The sequence below is a fragment of the Myotis myotis genome, unplaced genomic scaffold (assembly GCF_014108235.1).
Source record: "Myotis myotis isolate mMyoMyo1 unplaced genomic scaffold, mMyoMyo1.p scaffold_m19_p_18, whole genome shotgun sequence".
Taxonomy (NCBI): domain Eukaryota; kingdom Metazoa; phylum Chordata; class Mammalia; order Chiroptera; family Vespertilionidae; genus Myotis; species Myotis myotis.
In genome coordinates, this window is record NW_023416322.1 from 18,690,530 (window position 1) to 18,710,465 (window position 19,936).

Consider the following 19,936-nt stretch of genomic DNA (forward strand, 5'->3'; position numbering starts at 1 on the left):
AACCTTGTATATTCAGTGCCTAATAGCACCTACCAGACTACAAGTTGCTCAAGCTTATATTAATTTGGACTAGACAGCATCTAAAGGCTAAGACCCTAAAAATTCAAGGTTTCTCAAACTGGCAATAGTTTCAAAGGCCTTCCAGAAAAAGTTTAAAAGATTTTTCATCCAATAACTAGGAATACGTCTTTATTTTTTTTTTTTAATATGATTTTATTGATTTTAGAGAGGAAGAGAGAAGGAGAGAGATAAAAACATCAACGAGAGGGAAACATCAATATCAATGGGCTGCCTCCTGCACCCTCCCTCCTGGGGATCTAGCTGGCAACCAAGGCATATGCCCTAACTGGGAATCAAACCTGTGACCTCTTGGTGCATGGGTCAACGCTCAAACACTGAGCCACACTGGCTAGGCAACATATTTCTTTTTAAGTTCAGAAAACCTACCATTTCACACAGTCTATAATTAAAGAAGTCCATGATCATTTACTTGGTTCTCTTAATCAGATTTTGTTTTCTTCACATTGGGATCTACCTAGTATATACAGTATATTATATAATCCTACAGAAATACAAAACTTGAAACCTCAAACAGAACATGTGTAAGTCCAACAACCTACGTGAGTTAGATTAAGCTATCAACAACTAGAAGACTATTTCTCTTCAACTAAAATTTAACATTAGATGAAGTATGCCAGAATAATGGTTTTCAACCCTACTAGATTCAATACTTTTTTAAAAAGCATTCTTTGCAACCACTGTATCTCCCAAAAATAAATAAGATAATATAATCCAGTTATTTAACACATTAAAAATAAATATCTAAATGCCTTACAGGTAATAGATTACAGGTGATTGGAAGCTAATCCAGGACCCATAAGGCAGAGGTCTAGAGCATTAACATTAAGAAGCCCTTTAGACCAGCGGTCACCAACCGGTGGTCCGTGGACCACTGGTGGTCCGTGAAGTCCAAAAGGTTGGCGACCACTGGTTTAAGGAAACCTTTGGATCAGCGGTCACCAACCTGTGGTCCGAGGACCACCAGTGGTCCGTGAGATCCGAAAGGTTGGTGACCGCTGCTTTCGACAACAAGCAGGTCAAAATGATTCCTAAAAATATTTTTTACAAAATCATAAAATAACATAGCAAACAATTTAAAATAAAGGATATTAACTCATGATTCCCTTTCAAAGTTTCACAAAGATTTATATTAACGGTTATACCTGTAGGGCTACAAAATCAGGATATACTGCACACATCCCCCAAATGCAACACACAAACAATTAAATCCTCACACAAAAGAAAGCAATTCCCTGTTAGCATTTAAAATGGGTCCTGACCAGTTTGGCTCAGTGGATAGAGCGTCGGCCTACAGACTGAAGGGTCCCAGGTTCGATTCCGGTCAGGGGCATGTACCTTGGTTGCGGGCACATCCCCAGTAGAGGGTGTGCAAGAGGCAGCTGATCGATGTTTCTCTCTCATTGATGTTTCTAACTCTCTATCCCTCTCCCTTCCTCTCTGTAAAAAAAATCAATAAAATATATATATTTAAAAAAAATAAAAATAAAAAATAAAATAAAATGAGAGAGAATTACTCATGGTGACACATTTCTAAGTGCTGCTATCCCTTGTAGCTAGCTTCATACCAGCTGCCAAAAACAGTGGAGAGGAAAGACTAATTGTTATTACAGGTATGAAGAAACAGTGAAGGTAACAGGAAAGCAGAAAGCTGGAAGGTTATTTTATTAACTTGGTATTGCATTATATCATTTTTAAACTCACTTTACAGTACATGGCCATAATTCTCAGATTCCAAATTATTCTCTTCTTTCCATCTTACCTTACTTGGGAATCTGTGAACCCGAAGTGAATAACCTAAAGAAACTGTGTCCACATTTGGGTCTAAAGCCAAAGAAAGTAACTCATGTCTAACCAAGAAAAGCACTTACTTCAACGGGGTTCTTGTATGAAGATGAACATGTATGTTAGTCACTCAGTCTGGCCCCCATCATTTCTCACTGGAACCTCCTAATTAATCACCTCTTTCAACTCACTAGTGTGGTCTTTCTCCCTCTGATTCCAGTATACTAGAAGACTTAAATAGAAGCAGTTGGACTAATGGGGATGAGGTTGTAGTCAAAATGGAATGGTTGCATGTAAGGTTTTAGAGGTAGAAGAATTCTGAAGAATGACATGGTCTAAGATATGATATGGGCATATGTGAAGGTCACTGTATTATAGAGAAAGATCAAGAGATAAAAGAACCAAAAAAAAAGGAGAGCCACATTTTCAAAGAAGTGTCCCAAAAATATCAGTTTTGTGAGATGTGACATAACGTTCAGAAAACAATAAACTTTCCCTCTTGAAAGTTTCATAATCACATTAGCATGTTATAAACTATGAGAAGCCCTAGGTAAGAATCCAGTTTAACCCAGGATTCTTAAATTTCTTTTGCCATGACAATATTGAGAATCCTAACATCTATGAATTTCCCAGTAGAAAGCATTCTGAGAAATGCTAGACAAATAAAAACATCATTGAATCTGCCTCAAAAAATAAATTAAAAAAAAGTGAGATGCAAGAAACCTTTAGTACTAGTGAGGATATAAGGATACAGGTACTTTTTAAATAGTGCTAAGGCCAGAATAAACAGTATGAATTTTCTGCAACATCTACCATGTATTAGTTCTCTACTGTTGATGTAACTGATTACCACAAATTCAGTGGCATAAAACAACACAAATTTATTATCTTACAGGTCTGAAAGTCAAAAGCCTAAATGGGTCCCAGTGAGGTCAAATCAAGGTGTCACCATGACTATGTTGCTTTCAGGAGGCTCTAGGGAAGAATTCCAGTTTTTACCTGTCTGGTTCTCGAGGGTGTGTGTATTCCTTGGCTTGTGACCCCCTTCTGCCTCCCTTTTCCACACTTAAAGGATACTTGTGATTACAGTGGGCCTACCAAATAATCCATGATAACCTCTTTATTTTATACTCAGCTGATTAGCAACCTTAATTCCCCCTTGCCATGTAACATAATAGATTATTAGAGTCTGGGGATCAAAATGTAGACATCTTTTGGGGGTATGGGAAGCACATTATTCTGCCTACCACACTTAACCGAAGTATTTTTAAATGTACACACCCTGTCACTCAAGTGTACATAAGGATATGTGTGTACAAGAATGTTCATTATAGCATTTTCATAATAATGAACCAGTTCTATGTCAGCACTTGAAATTTTAAAAACTTTTAAGAAATATGCTTTCTTTTTTAATATATTTTATTGATTTTTTACAGAGAGGAAGGGAGAGAGATAGAGAGTTAGAAACATCAATGAGAGAGAAACATCGATCAGCTGCCTCCTGCACATCTCCCACTGGGGATGTGCCCGCAACCCAGGTACACGCCCTTGACCGGAATCGAACCTGGGACCCTTCAGTCCGCAGGCCGACGCTCTATCCACTGAGCCAAACCGGCTTTGGCAAGAAATATGCTTTTTAATACATGAATTTGAAACCACTAATTGTGAGCCATATAAATTACATAAATTATACTACTTGACAGTGCCAATGGCAAACACAGATAACAAAATGGAAAGTTCATTTTTAAGAGCACTGCCCAAATGTGTGCAGTGGTCAAAAAGGGAGCAGATTAAAGCCAATCCTTCCAGCAGGACATGTACAGTGTCCATGAAAAATAAAATAAAAGCCAATCCCAACTCTGCCACTAATTAGGTACCTTGAGTATCATTTTCCTTCTCTACAAAATGCCAATCCAGTAACATAAGGTTACTGTACAGGAGAGCTAAGAAGAAAATTATATTAAAATGTGTGAAAAGTATAAAGTACTAGTAAAATGTAAAATGGTACCCTTGAAGAATAAAGTAGATCACTTCACAGTAAAGACCCTTCCACCACCCTATAACTATTTAAGACACAACTACTCCCACCCAATTTAAAGGATACATTAACAAGTTCATAAGTTAAATACTGATACATGTAGAAATGCAGAAAATGAATACAACGCATAAATTAGGCTCTTTACCAACGTGGAACTATGTTGAGTTTTATATATGCATCTTCTCAAGTAATTTTCCCAATAATTCTATCATTGTCAGTTTATAGATAGGAACATACAGAGCAGGGGTTCAAGGTCACACTGCTATACAGTGCTGGAATCTGAACTTGGAACAACCTAATTACAAATTAGGCCAATCTTAACTCAAAGGCCTTGCTCAATCAATTCACTAAAACATGCTGCTTTGCTAGGAAACCATCTAAATTACATATATTACACTACTTGACAGCATCACTTTACTCTAATTATCTTATTACAGATATCTCATCACTTCATAGTATCTCAAAGAAAATTTGGTTAGGTTGGCACCTGATTAAAAACAAACTACATAGCCGAAACCGGTTTGGCTCAGTGGATAGAGCGTCGGCCTGCAGACTGAAAGGTCCCAGGTTCGATTCCGGTCAAGGGCATGTACCTGGGTTGCGGGCACATCCCCAGTGGGGAGTGTGCAGGAGGCAGCTGGTCGATGTTTCTCTCTCATCGATGTTTCTGACTCTCTATCTCTCTCCTTTCCTCTCTGTAAAAACTCAATAAAATATATTTAAAAAAACAACAACAAACAAACAAAAAAAAACAAACAAACAAAAAAAAACAAACTACATAAATAATTGATGACCTTTCTAAAAGGCATTATTAGTAAAACACATTGTAATAATTAGCCTAACTAATACAGTAGTAAAATACTAAGCCATGGGGGGAGTGGGGAAGAGAAGATTCAACTTATGTGGTTAGTGAACCAATGGAGTTTTCAGAAAACAGGATATTAACGCACCAATACAGCAGTTTTTTAAATATAGATTTTAGAATCACGCATTTCACTTAAAATCGACACTACAGAAGAAAAAAAATGCCATCAAGAACTGTGAAAATGTTAATCATCAAAAAGGGTCTGAAAATTTTTTATGAGACTTGAAAAGTTAAATCCAAAAAGACTTAACGTCTTTCCCCCCTTATCTCACCTCTACCTCCATTCCATGTCTGATCTCAACTGGTGAGGATTGTATAAAGTCCTATGAATTCAAAGATATTTTGAGAATTACATATATTTACTAAAATTCTCATCTCCTACATAATAATTTAATAATGTTCCAAATAACTAAGTTTTGCCAAAGATGAAGCTACTTTCAAAGGTAAGGAAATTTAAATCTTTATATGCTTCAAAGGAAGTACTACAGGCATTACATACATATCTTTCTTTTGTGCCTCCCTATTCCAATAGGAACATGTACAATCAACATCAGCCATTCAAACATAAATTGCTCCCATAAGATTAATGACCAGGTTTGTAGAAAGAACCTTAGACTCCCAAAGGAAACACAGGATGAGAGAGTGACTAATCAAAATCTCTTTAATTTATGACATAACATGACTGCCAGTCTGATCTAATCATGATGTTTACATCAAGAGAACTATCATTCCTAATACCAAACCTTTTAGAGTTTTTTAAATGCACTGCTCCAAGCATTTAACTCATTTTGTTCCCCTGCCTACTATAGTCTTCCCTTCAGTCTTCATCTAGCTAATCCTACTCATCCTTTAAGACTGAGCTAGGGGTTCAACTCCAGAAGCTTTCTCTGCACTCCCCAGACGGAAGTTCCACTTCCCTCAGTAAAGTAACAGCATCTCTTAAATGAAATAAAATGAAAACATTTAACATAGTAGTTGCCTCATTATATTGAATTTGAAATACATGTGCAACATCCATTTCCCCCAGGAATAAAAATCTGTTTATTTGTTTTTATATTCTCAGAGCCTAGCACTAGTATCTCTAAGTATTCCGTGTTTTACAAAAACAAAAGCATAAAAACTTCATTCAATACCATTATGTACATTGTATATTTAAAAAATGCTGAGACATGGTCTCTACCACACTCAGTCTAGCTGTAGAGATAATTCACATATTTAAAAAAAGAGATCATTACAAACTTGGAAATTTTAAGTACCAAATAACGAAGAGACAGAAAATGCCACAAAGTTCAAGAATACAGAAATCACTGGTGTACACAAGAAGTCTTCAGAGAAAGTGAAGCTGAAGTAAGCTAGAGGAGGATGGTACCCTACAAGGGAAATGGCCCGGGAAGTGATATTACAGAGGAATGGCTAAAGAGGTTCAGAAGACAATGAGGAGATTCTGTAGACTCTAATCGAACCACTTTCCCCTTTCGACACCCATAGTCTTCAGAACTCCCACTTCCACATATCTACTCTGTCCATAACCTATCTTTTCTAAGAAAAACTTAGAAAGGCCTGGTCAGAATGTATTACATGGGAGTGAATGAATTTTTTTAAAATGTATTTGGAATAAAGGAACCATGAGATGTTCCTCCTGCATAAAATATCAATTTGCCCAATATCTACTTTTAAAAGTCCATCCATCTTTCAAAATCCAGATCAAATCTCACCTCCTCCAAGATACCTCACTTCCTCACCCACCTCTACCTCTATTGGAAGTTCTTCCCTATACTTACACAGTGCTTCTGTTCCTCTAACATAGCACTTACCAGTTCATCTGCTCTTAGTGACTTAAATGTCTTTCTCTGGTATCTCTGAGTTTTCCAAAGGCGAAACCCCTAAAATTGTGCTTCCCACATAGTAAGTATTCAATGATTTCACATAAAATAAAACAGAGATTAAAAAATACACTTAAACATGTACAACTTTTTATGGGTAAAATCTAAACATGGTAACTAGCCTATTACTACCTAAGAGAAAACTGTAAAGAGAAGCCTAAGAAGTAATCTGTGGCTTAAAGGAGGTGGAAAAAAATAATAAATCTATGCTGTGCATATATATCTTCCTAAATCAGTGGTTCTCAACTGGAAATGAATCTGCACCCACAGGGAACATTGGGCAATGTGTAGAAACATTTTGGGTTGTCACAAATAGATGAGAATGATACTGGCATCTAGAGGGTAGATGCCAGGGATGCTGCTAAAATCATACAACACACAGCACTGCTCCCCACAACAAAGAATTGGTCCAAAATGCCGGTATGTGTCAAGGTTAAGAAACCCTTGTAAATGAAGCGAAGAAGAAGAAAAAAGACTTTGAACAAAACTGCTATGTGGTCTACCTGAGACTCCTAAAATTTTCTTAAACAATTAGTAGTTACCTACTCTTCCCACTGAGCAAAAATTGGGTCTAAGGGAGATTCAGAGAAAACAACCTTCCTACACAGCTCCACTTTCCTCCTCCCCTCTAACTTTCCTCCTCTACAGGAGTTGGTTACAAGTTCTCACTTACTATGCGACATGTTTGCCAAAACTCCATCCCTGTGTTTTTCTATAATTGCTGATTAACCCTTCTTAGTTAAACAATCTCCTGGACCACTGATAAGTCTATCCACACAACTGAACTTAATTAAAATATAGATTGATTAAAATCTTAAATGGCAATCTGATGACCATTTATCAAAATACCCACATACAGAGCAATCTATTATTTGAAAGACATCTCCTTAATAATTTATGCTCTAAACATGAGCAATCAGTTAAACTAACCCACCTAAACTTTCAGGTACTCATTCATGCAACCAATTAAAAAAATAAATGGCCCTAACTGGTTTGGCTCAGTGGATAGAGCATCAGCCTGCGGACTTAAGGGTCCCAGGTTCGATTCCAGTCAAGGGCACATGCCTGGGTTGCAGGCTCAATCCCCAGTGGGGGGCGTGCAGGAGGCAGCAGATCAATGATTCTCTCTCATCATTGATGTTTCTCTCTCTCTCTCCCTCTCCCTTCCTCTCTGAAATCAATCCTATATAATAAAAGGCTAATATGCAAATTGTCCCCAAGAGCGGGAGTTCGCCTGACAGGGAGTTAGACATGCGCTGACCACCAGGGGGCGGTGCGGAACATGGCAGGCATTGGCAATGCAGCGCTGGCAGTGGATGCACTGCCAGCCCCAATGGGTCCTGACAAGAGTGAGACCGTGGCAGGATGGTGGAGCAAGTGAGCAGGCGGCGTCAGGCCAAGGCAGGTGCAAAGGGAGGCCTCAGCCGGCAGCAGCTAGGGACCCTACCTGTGCACAAATTTTGTGCACTGGGCCTCTAGTAAAATAATAATAATAAAAAATATAAAGGCTAACCAGGTTTAGAGCTGTAGTTGGAGGCTGCTTATAATATTTCTCCACTATAAAACAAACTAGTCCTTTTAAAGTTTCAACCACTCTCCATCGCAAAAATGCCTCATAAAAAACTTACTACAGCCCTAACCAGTTTGGCTCAGTGGATAGAGTGTCAGCCTGCGGACTCAAGGGTCTCAGGTTCATTCCGATCCAAGGGCATGTACCTTGGTTGCAGGCACATCCCCAGTAGGGGGTGTGCAGGAGGCAGCTGATCGATGTTTCTCTCTCATTGATGTTTCTAACTCTCTATCCTTCTCCCTTCCTCTCTGTAAAAAATCAATAAAGTATATTAAAAAAAAAACTGCCATTAAAAAAAAACTTACTAGACATATAGACCAATGGAATAGAATAGAGACCCCAGAAATCAACCCAAACCACTATGCCCAATTAATATTCGACAAAGGAGGCAAGAGCATACAATGGAGTCAAGACAGTCTTTTCAATAAATGGTGTTGGGAAAATTGGACAGATACATGCAAAAGGATGAAACTAGATCATCAAATCACACGATACACAAAAATAAACTCAAAATGGATAAAAGACTTAAACGTAAGACGGGAAACCATAAAAATACTAGAGGAATCCACAGGCAGCGAAATCGCAAACATATGCCGAAGAAATTTCTTCTCTGATAATGCTCCTAGGGCAATGGAAACTAAAGAGAAAATAAACAAATGGGACTACATCAAAATAAAAAGCTTTTGCACAGCAAAGGAAACCATCAACAAAACAACAAGAAGACCCACTACATGGGAGAACATATTTGCCAATGATACCACCAATAAGGGTTTAATTTCCAACATTTACAGGGATCTCATGAAACTTAACAAAAGGAAGATAAACAATCCAATAAAAAAATGGGCAACGGACCTAGATAGACACTTTTCGAAAGAGGACATACAGAAGGCCGAAAGACATATGAAAACCTGCTCAAAGTCACTAATTATACGAGAGATGCAAATCAAAACGACAATGCGTTATCATCTTACACCTGTCAGAATGGCTATCATCAACAAATCAACAAACAACAAGTGTTGGAGAGGATGTGGAGAAAAAGGAACCCTTCTGCACTGCTGGTGGGAATGCAGACTGGTGCAGCCACTGTGGAGAACAGTATGGAGCTACCTCAGAAGACTAAAAATGGAACTCCCATTTGACCCAGTGATCCCACTACTAGGAATATATCCCAAGAAACCAGAAACGCCAATCAGAAAGGATATATGCACCCCTATGTTCATAGCAGCACAATTCACCATAGCTAAGATTTGGAAACAGCCTAAGTGCCCATCAGCAGATGAGTGGATTAGAAAACTGTGGTACATATACACAATGGAATACTACGCTGCGGTAAAAAAAAGGGAACTCTTGCCTTTTGCAATAGCATGGATGGAACTGGAGAGCATTATGCTAAGTGAAATAAGCCAGTCAGAGAAAGATAAATACCACATGATCTCACTCATTTGTGGATTATAGAGAACAACATAGACTGATGAAAAGGGACAGACCCAAAGACTGAGAAACAGCAATCAGGCTATCAATCCCCAGAAGGAAAGTAGGGGAGGGAGGGGGTAAGGGGAAGAGATCAACCGAAGGACTTGTATACATGTATATAAGCCAAACCAATGGACATGGACAACAGGGGGATGGGAGCATGAGTTTGTGTGTGGGGGGGAGGTTGGGGGTTAATGGGGGGGATGAGGACACATTTGTAATACCTTAACTAATAATAAAAAAAAAAACAAAAAAAAAACTTACTACAATAATGTATCCAGAGCTCACTATATATCTTAAAAAACAAAACAAAAACTCAGCAATTGCTTCATCTACCATGAAGGTAAACTGTAACAGCTGAAGGATAGGAGTGAAACATACACTAGGACAGGAAGTATACATTTTGAGTCCAACTGAAACCACAAGGGAAGCAGAAATTAACTGCCAAAATAATTTAGCCCGTCAATATTCAAGCAGGTAAAATTCTATTAATACCATCATAACAAAAATAGACTTATAAGCCTCAAGAGAGGTTTTTTTTTCTTCTTCAAACAATTTTACCATGTTTGATAAACCAGCCATGTTGGGCTGATTTTCTGGGACCAAAGCTAAAATCCTGTACATGATGCGAGGTGGTAGTGAATGGGTCAGGGGTAAGACTTCTTCACCACATGAATTATCAGTATGTGCTATAGGATTTCTTGGTTTTCAGAGATGGTGAATACCCAGGCCAAATGGAGGAATATATATACTAACATCCCTGTTCTTCTCCCCAGGCTAGGTTAATGTTCTGCTTTATCCAGCCTCAACCCTTCCCTTCATCTCCTTCTGTTCCAAGATTTACAGTGATATATTTTCTCTTACAACATACTGAATATTTTAATTAGTATTTAAACATCAACCTTGTTGCTGTTTTATTATTTCTACCTCTGGTTAGAGGAAGAAACAAAGTTTTTGATAAAGAAAGTGCCACTGGAATGCAGCCTCTTCACTAAAGTATCATAAAAAAATGACAATAATACAACAGATAATTTGTAGACCTTTCCTGTTAAGGCAGTGGTTCTCAACCTTGGCTGCACATTAGAATCACCTGGGAATCTTTTTTAAATCCTGATTTCTGGGCCTCATCCTCCGGAAATTCTGTTTCTTTGTTATGGGGTGGGGCCACAACTTTAGTAACAAAGAAACAGAATTTCCAGAGGATGGGGCCCAGAAATCAGGATTTTAAAAAGATTCCCAGGTGACTCTAATGTGCAGCCAAGGTTGAGAACCACTGTGTTAAGGGGACTAACACCAGGGATCAACTTCAAGTAGATCTCACTGAAAAACATACAGCACAGGAACAAATTAAAGACAAAAAGAAGAGCACAGTGAAGGAGAGGAAGAAAGTTAGAGGGGTACAGAGTATGAACAGTTGGCTCCTGCAAAGATAGCAGATGTCACGCAGTGGTACCTGTGCCGCCTTTTCTGACAAGATTTGTCCTATGTGACCGGTGTTCCCTATGGCTATGACTGTCCTACTTTCTCACCTCCCAAAACAACTTCGATGATGTCTTCCCTGTCTGGTACATCAGTAGTACCCCCCCAACCCTCCGCTTTTCCAAATCTGACATGTTAATTTCTATATTTCTATTACTGCAAATGCTATTCTATTGAAGCAAGATGTTATACCTCACCTATCTTATCTATGGCCTATTCTCACCCTCCTCCCACCCTTATCATATCAACTATATTCAATACACCCTTTTCTTTTACTCAACAGGTGTTAGACTTTAAAAATCTTTCCATTTTGTCATAAATCAAGAAAAAATACTATTTTTTTTTCAAATTGGGTAATAAATTTCCAATTACAGTCTAGAACCCCTATATTTAAGACCATGTCTTATTTTATAAAGTGTAGGAAAGTACTCTCAGCTTATTCATTTGGATAGGAGTCTTGTCAGTCGCTATTTTTTTTTTTAAATGACACATTCCTTCTAACAAAAAAAAGTTTCATATTTTCTTGCCCAGATCACCAACTCCTTTCCCATACAGAAAACAGTTATTCCTATCTTTCAAATCTGCTCTATTTCTACCAACTCAAGACTAATTCGGTCCACTTGATGTTGAATCCCTTTTCTTTCCTTGTCTTACTGCTGCTTCTTACCTCATATCCTCATTTCTTACGCTTTTGAAACTACCATCTTGCTCCTGGTTTGCCACCACCCCACCATTTCAATGTGAGACACCGAGCTCACTTGCTCTAAAAATTAATCCAGCTGAGACAAAACTAATTTTCATCTACATGGGGAAGATCAGTAGCTATGCAGTTTAAAAGTTGCCCAGTCATGGTCTTATACTGACAAAGGTAGACAAGACCTAAAGTCAAGGTCACAATGAATAAATGCTATACCCTCAACTATACTCATTCGGCACTACTCAGCATCCTCTCTAAGTTGTCTATAAAAACCAACGATTCCTTTTTCATCAAAGAAAAGTGAACATAATGCTTCCCTGAAGACATTCTCTAGTCTCCCCACACCAAACTTTTAACAGAATGATTACCTTAAAGGGAGAGGGAACATTTGGGCTGGTGGAAGCCTTTCTTTATTAGAAAGGCTTGCCCCAGACTACTATTAGCCCTAAGACTTGCTTTATTTACGTAGGACAGATGTGCAAGATTGAGAAAAGATTGGCTCCCAGGAACCTCTAAGGCAGCGGTGGCCAACCTTTCAGACCTCTCAGACCACCGGTTGGCGACTGCTGCTCTAAGGGACTCCAGGTCTTATGCCAGCTCCATTTTACCTGTTCAACTTTAGCTGGAAAATAAAGGTTATTCAAACACTGCGTTCACTCTTATTCTTTCTCCCTTCTTCTAAGAACTCAATTCATCTCCAGCTGCCGACCACTGATTTCACATCTTAAGGATAAGTCTTCTGGACCATGATGAGTTACAAAATATAAGATATAAGATATATATTAACACAGAAGCCCCTCAAAGCCAATTGATCTTCCCATTAATATTCCTACTCTCCCGATCTGCTTTTTTTTTTCTTAATATATTTTATTGATTTTTTACAGAGAGGAAGGGAGAAGGATAGAGAGCTAGAAACATCGATGAGAGAGAAACATCGATCAGCTGCCTCCTGCACGCCCCCTACTGGGGATGTGCCCGCAACCAAGGTACATGCCCCTGACTGGAATCAAACCCGGGACTCAAGCTCCATCCACTGAGCCGAACCAGTCAGGGCCGATCTGCTTTTTATCATACCTTTCTAGTCCCACTTCCACCACCTTATTTCTGGCCTTAACTGCCTATTACACTAGAAAGGTTCATCTTTCTAATACATAGCTACGAACATGTGAATTTCCTTCTAAACAAATCAACTCAGATTCTCTATTGCCCATTCATTTTAACTATAAACTATATATCATGAGAGTCAAGACCCTCTCAAATATGGGCACCTTATCAAGTGGTCACCCTCTCTTGCTTTATTTTTCTTCCTAGTATTGTCATCACCTGATAAACCTATTCATCTGTTCATTTTGCTCACCACAATATCCTCAGTGCCTCAATACATATTTGTGGAAAGAATGGATGAACCCAGACATTTTGCACAATGCAGCTGATTTGGACTTAAAAGACCTACATTTGAGTTACAGAGCTTCCACATACCAGCTTATATATAATCCTCAACAATTTTAACTTCTTTGGGCTATATTTCCTCATCTGTAAAAGGAAGGTGTAAAACTTATAAAACTATATGTTTTTCCAGCTGCATGTTCTTGTGTAACTGGACTGAACACTTCTCCAAGCCCCCAACCTCCCTATCTACATATCTCTGCTCAGTTTCCTTTCATTTGGATTCCATTCTTCTCAACCCATACTTTTAATATTAGATAAATAATTTGGATAAATTATTGGATACTGTTTATCCTTCAGGACCATTTTAAGTGCCATTTTCTCCTTGAAGCCTAACAAACTGTAAACTCTGTAAGAAGTGGGTGGAGTTCTTCCTTTTCTATTCATAGCAGCTGGTATAAGGTCTCCTATATAGGTGATCAACAAAATGACTGATGATGACTCATGAGTGTATGAATGAGTAAATGAGCAAAGGACATTTTTCCTGATTCCCACCAACTGCTCAAGTAATCTCCTGCCTTTGGACTTTTATAACATCTGGCATCTTATATGCCCCCATTTTCACCCTGTGCTGTTACTTATTTACTTGCCTAATGTATACTAAACTGCGAATTCCTTAAAATTAAAAAGGACTATCCTGATGACCAGTTTCCATACCCACCCCTCTACAGCATCTACCTACCACAGATCTTTCCCGCAGGTGTATTAAGTTTATCTGACATATTAAACAATAAACAGGTATCAGAGGAGAAGAAAAGGGCCTTGATACATATCCTTCCAACTACCCTATATAAGTCATGGGGCACACATGTTGTGCGGATCCCTGTCCCTGTTAAACTCTGGCATTCCACCCATCAATACTTTCACTTCGCTAAACAACTAAAGTGACTTTTCTGCTCATTTCAGACATCTACCCCATCCCATTTCCTCCTCCGCAAGGTATGAAACCACTTTGTGGTAGCAAGCCTGCCTTTCTGGGTTTTGCTCCTAAAGACAAAGGGACCCAACTTTAAAGCCCGCCTTCCCCTTTTAAACAGCAGCAGCCCCCCCAATTAATCTCAGGGGGTAACCACCTTACTTTTCTCTGCCATCAAGATTCTGACCCTTGTTTACCTCTACCTCCAAGGTCTTAATTCAGCTTCCATGGACCCTTCCTGGGTGCACAATAAATAGCCGGTGTCTTTCCCACTCAGTATGCTCTCGCCAATCATATACTTGCTTCCAATGTGTCTGCACCTTCCCCCCGCCTCCTAAAATGTGTATCAATCGCCCCCCGCCCCCCTCACTCCACCCCGGGCACATCTCATACTCGTACACTGTATCCATGCGTCATTCTACCTCCGCCGGGCAAGGTCCTTACGCCACTCTGAAAGAATGGTGTCTCCCGACCACACGGGCTCTAACCCAGTTTCTTCAGGGGAACCCAAGCCCGTCCATTGTACCGCTCTCGCTCCTCACTTCCTCATCCACTACCCCTCCGCATGCCCCCGCCCCCACTCCGCCAACTAACTACAGATGGCAGGATTCCTCGGCACCCCCAGCCCGAGAAGGAAGCGCTCACGCCGGTTTCCTGCGGCTTCCCCCTCCTCCAGCCCCCCCTCCCCCAGCCCCCCACACATCCCAGGTGTGCACATTGCCACCCGGTCCTCCGATTACGCACCGCGCTTCCCCCGCCGCGGGGCTCAGACACCTCCACACCCACCTCCACTCGGGGTCGCCGCCGCCGCCGCCTCCCCGGGCGCCCTCCCCGGCGAGCCCGCGACCCGAGCGCGCGCGCACACATGCTCCCGCTTCCGTAACCTTCCCCGCACCGAGGCGAGCCGGCTTCGCGGGGACCCAGCCCGGCCCGCCGTAGGGGCTCGGCACCCCTGCGCGCCCGCCCCGCCGCCTCACGCGGGGACCCTCCAGCCCCACCTCCCGCCGGGGAAAGAGGACACAGCAACTCCCCCGCCACCCCGGATATACCACCTCTGAGTCCGGGGCTCCATGCCCCAGCCCGCGGCCCGCTCCCCTCCGTCCGGGCCGGCCCGGCACTCACCGGAGATACTGCGCGCTCAGCAGGCTCATCCTCCGCCGCCGCGTCTTCCCGCGAAGCCTCTAGGGTTCCTCAGGCTCCTCGGAGCGGCCCCGCGGCCCCGCGGGTGCTGGCGGCCGCCGCCATCTTCCTCTCCTCCGGCTCCTCCTCGCTCGGCGGGGGGGTGGGGGTGAGGGAGGCGAAGGGGAGGGACCGGGGAAAGCTGCTCTCGCTGCAGCTCCGGCCCGTGGGGCGCAGGGACACTCCGACCCGGGAGGAGGGAGGGGGGCAGGGGGAGGTGGGAAGGGGCGGGGGAAGAGGAGAAGCGCAGGAAGGAAGTAGGGATCCCTCTCGCGAGACTTCAGCGGCGCCGGCCCCTCGGTGGTTTCCGCCTCGGTACCGCTTCCTCGGGGGAGCAGCTACCTGGGCGGCAGCTGTGCGGTCTCTGAGTAGCCCGCTGCGGGGGCTGGGCGGTTTCCGGCCAATCCACGCCTCTCCCCCGCGCAAGGGGGCCACCCCAGCCTCACCGGGACCATCGAGCCCAGATCTACGGGGAGTCACACTCAAAGTCTTCCCCCGTCTTTCAACCCCACCCGACTTCTCTTCCTTGTTCCAGTCCTCCACTCTTCCCTGCCGGAAACGGCGCCCCTTTCTCCTACAGTTCCGCCCGCCAGTCTGGACTCTGGTCTCCCCTCGTGCCCTAAAGTGACACGAAGGACCCCTTCTTGTTTTCCGCGGCCCCTCCTCCCCGCACGCAGGGAGACTGTTGGAGGGGGTGGGGTGGAGCCCAGGGAAGAAGAGAAAGGAAGGCAACTGGATTGGATCAGCAGCTGCCATGGAAACTGGAGCTGTAGTATTGTCATGGTAACCAATGTGCGCCAACCGGTGGACCCTCCCTTGGCGAATAGATACCCGGGAAGGTGCCCGGGGTTTCCCCTCGGCTTCCCGGACATCTAAAGGGCTCTCCCCTAGGTTGGGAATCCGGGTGGTTCTCCCGGGCGGGGAAGTTCGTTTCCTCCTCCCTTCCCCCTGCCCGCAGCATTGGGGGAGACCCCGAGGCATTCACCGTGGGCTTTTCCGCCCGCTCGAGTGCGGGAACCACCTCCACAGTGCCCTCTCCCTGCCCTGCGCGGGGCGGGCCGGGCCTGCGAAGAAGACGCAGGGCCCTAAGGCGGGCAGGCGGCGGGCCGGAGTCGGGAAACACGGAGGCGGCGCTGGGCTGCGGCGGCCGAGGGGTTTCCCCACCACAGCCTCGGGCTCGGGGAGGCGGGATCCCGCCAAGGCGGGGTCCCTGAGGGAGGAGAACGGCACCCGACAGCCGAGATCGCCCTCCTGCCTGCCGAAGGGACATTCCACTTCTCCTGGCGGGTCGACCCCCTTATGGGAATCCCCCACACCCCACCCCGCCCCCTCCCTCGTCCACGGAGCCTCCTCGGAGCCCGCCCTCCCCCTCCCCCCTCCGGCCTTCCGGAGCCACCACCTGCCGCCAGGAGGCCAGGGCGAGAGGGAACGCATCCTACAAAGCTAACAAGTGGGTTTCCATCTTTTAGAACCGAGGAGGTTGTGCCCCCCACGGAGGCCCCGCTGGGTTATCCGAAGGAGACCGAGTCGCTCCCTTCTTGGAGAACTCCATTCTCGGATGAGTCTGCCGCGCTTGGGAACTCGCCACTCTGTCTCTCGGGTCGGGGAGGAAAGGGTTGGGGGAAATAGGATTAAAAACAAAACCATCCCTAGATCCTGGCGCGAAGTTCCGATGGAAGGCGTCTGGGGGGCGGGGGGGGTGGGGGTGATTGTCATTAGGACACATCTTTTTGAATGTCTGTGTATTTTGTGTAAAACAGAAATAAGGAATGGGGCCAGGCGTGATGAGTGTGTGAGAAGCCGCTGGGGAAGTCATCCTACTGGTTTTGAAGGCACTTGACATAAATTCTATTTTCACCGCGCACCGCGGAGCGGTGTAAGCAGCTCTCCAAAGCCCTTTGGGATGTGTGCCACCCTCCAGACGCGTCCTCCTCGCTGGGTGGTTCACACGAGGGGTTGGATGGGCTCATGCTGCGTGAGCCCCTGCTTCCCGCTGCCTCCCAGGCGGGCTGGACGGGCAAGACCCTCCCCTGACGTTGCATCTGCTAAGAGGCTGGACCAACCCATGTCTCCTATTGGGACCATCAGGTGTACGTTGGGAGGAAATGAGAGCACGGGCTGCTTGGAAATCGGTCCCAAAGGCAGATGATGGTGAACGAGACGCAAGCTGAGCCCTGCCCGCTCCGGCCGCCCGCGCCCGGGCCGTGGTGCGTGACGCGGCGCGAGGGTGGCCGCCGCTGCACAATGGCCCCGGCACCCGCCCCGCGCCGCCGCCCGCCCGCCCGCGGGGAAGGGAGCCACCTAGTGAGCGGTTGCTCTCCTCTCCGGTTCTTCCATCCGGAGAGCCCAGAGATGGAGATTTCCTAGGACTACCTATTACCCCAAACACCCTGCGCTTCTCTCCTGAAATGTATTGGCTAGAATTTAAAATGATTTTAGCCAGAATAAAACTTTTGTGATGTAAAATAATCACCCCTTTGGTAATCATCATCATGATACCTTCTTTGTGGCCAGTATCTCCAGGGAACGGCACATGAGCATGTATTGTGACACTCCTGATAAGCAACCTAGGAAAATATTACTCTCTCCTGATTTTGGAAATAAGGAGACTAGGATAAAAAAAAAAAAAAGAAAAAAAAAAAAAAAAAAGATGACTCCTTGTCCCAGCCGGTTTGGCTCAGTGGATAGAGAGTCGGCCTGGTTCGATTCCCGTCCAGGGCATATGTCCGGGTTGCAGGCTCAATCCCCAGTAGCGGGTGTGCAGGAGGCAGCCAATCGATTCTCATCACTGATGTTTCTCTCTCTCTCCCTTTCTCTCTGAAATCAATGAAAATATATATTTTTTAAAAAGATGAATCCTTTTATTGTGTTGTTTATTCAATAAACTTTTACTGAGCACTTGTTCTATTTCAGGCACTGTCTAGATTACTATGGATACTGCAATAAAAAAAGACATGGTCCCTTGTCTTGGAGGAACCACCTGCTGGTCAAGATACCAGAGAGTAGAGAAGTGATTAGGATGCAATATGATAGATGTGGTAATTAAGGTAAGAACAAAGTAATTTAGGTACACAGGTGAGGGTCCAAAATATAAACCATCTTTGCATTTTATAGCAACTTTCCTAATAACTTTTTAAAGCTTGTTCGGTAGCTTTACAGTGTCCTTAAAAACTAGACAGGACAGCACCATCACATTTTGCAGGTTATAAGACATTGATGCCCATCTTGAAAATACTTTAAAAAATCAACAGGACTCAGAAAAATTAGGACCCAGGATTGACATGTTGCTTAATGTACATTTCCCAGTCTTCCTATTGCCTCTCTCCATCAACAGATTTGTAGAATACAAGCATCTTTCTGCAATAGATTTTATTTGCCTCCCCACCCCTGCCCCCATGCAGATACAGATTATATCTAAATCAAAATAAAGAGGAGAAGCTGTCGCATTTCATTTAATCCTACCTGAGTTCAAGTTTTTCAGTTTGTGCCTAAGTGATTTTATGGGAAGATCATGAGCAAGCACACCTGACTATTCCCATCTCAGTCTCTGAACTACAGTTTCTTCCTTGACAAAAACGGAAACATTACCTATTACCTGCTCCTTGTCAATTTTAATGATGATTGATGTGACTGAGTATATGAGTGCCTGACACACTACACTGGCACTGGATAAATGCTAATTTTTTTTTTTTTTTGCTTCCTTGCTCTTTTATAGCAAGCAAAAATGAATAATTTAGAACTGCTGAAGCATAAAATTATTTTTTAAAATAATAGCTTGTTTAATCTTTGGCTATACTACTCAGGTCTGGCCATATACCCAAATCTATTCTCATTCAGTGCTAGAAGATATATTTCTTTTGGGGGGGGGGGGCGTTGGGGGATAGTAAAGAAGATTTCTTTATCCATGACTCTGATTACAGAAAAGAATACAATATCAGGATATTGAGCATCAGATTCTAGAGCGTTGAAACTTAAAACACCTTTTATCATGAAAAACAGCCTAATGTAACCACATTTGTGCCCAAGTAAGCAGCGTGGCCAGTTTTCAACCAGACACCAAGCACTTGCTGGGAAGCCACTCTTAATATTCCTTCCAAATTTACTCCGAGCTTTGGTAACCTGACAATTAATACATAGCTAGCCTCCTCCCTTTTTATAATAATAGACATCTTACCTGTTCCACGGAACCTTAACAAGTGCTAATTTATTCTGATAGTTAGCCTACATATTCGGAATGTTTTCAAGTCATGTATACAATTAGGTACTTAATAAATGTGTTTTTATTTTGAGAAGAATGACTGATCAATTTCAGTACTCAAGTACATAATGTGCCTGAAGCTGACCTGTGCTCTTTGTGCTACCACACCTTGTACCATGGAGCTACATGAGTCAATCAAATGGGTGATTCATTCTCTTTGAAAAATGAGTCAGATTGACAACTGACAGCTAAACGCACATCGCCTGTAGCTCATGGTTTCTTATACCAAGGGTCAGCAGCCTTTCTCAAAGAAGTTTGCTAAGTATATA

General features: G+C 43.1%; 1 protein-coding gene and 1 long non-coding RNA gene across 5 annotated transcripts in view; one reads left to right on the forward strand and one right to left on the reverse strand.

Annotated features, from left to right (window-relative positions):
- The window catches only part of SMG7 (SMG7 nonsense mediated mRNA decay factor), a 56,006-nt gene extending 40,462 nt beyond the window's left edge, over positions 1-15,544 (reverse strand). Inside the window, exon 1 of one of the 2 annotated variants that reach the window (XM_036343600.1) lies at positions 15,353-15,544. In XM_036343600.1, coding sequence (XP_036199493.1) covers positions 15,353-15,381 — 29 coding nt within the window. In that variant the 5' untranslated portion in view covers positions 15,382-15,544. The remainder of the gene's footprint in view (positions 1-15,352) is intronic. The other variant, XM_036343603.1, reaches the window with a different exon arrangement.
- Positions 15,545-15,686: 142 nt separating this feature from the next.
- LOC118673122 lies at positions 15,687-18,058 on the forward strand. 3 transcript variants are annotated; one of them, XR_004973310.1, is made up of 3 exons: positions 15,687-16,192; positions 16,879-16,971; positions 17,170-18,058. It is a non-coding gene; the product is annotated as an uncharacterized LOC118673122 (long non-coding RNA). The 3 variants fall into 3 exon arrangements; XR_004973309.1 differs by having other exon boundaries at positions 16,879-18,058; XR_004973311.1 differs by lacking the exons at positions 15,687-16,192; positions 16,879-16,971 and adding an exon at positions 16,201-16,859.
- The last annotated feature ends 1,878 nt before the right edge of the window (positions 18,059-19,936 follow it).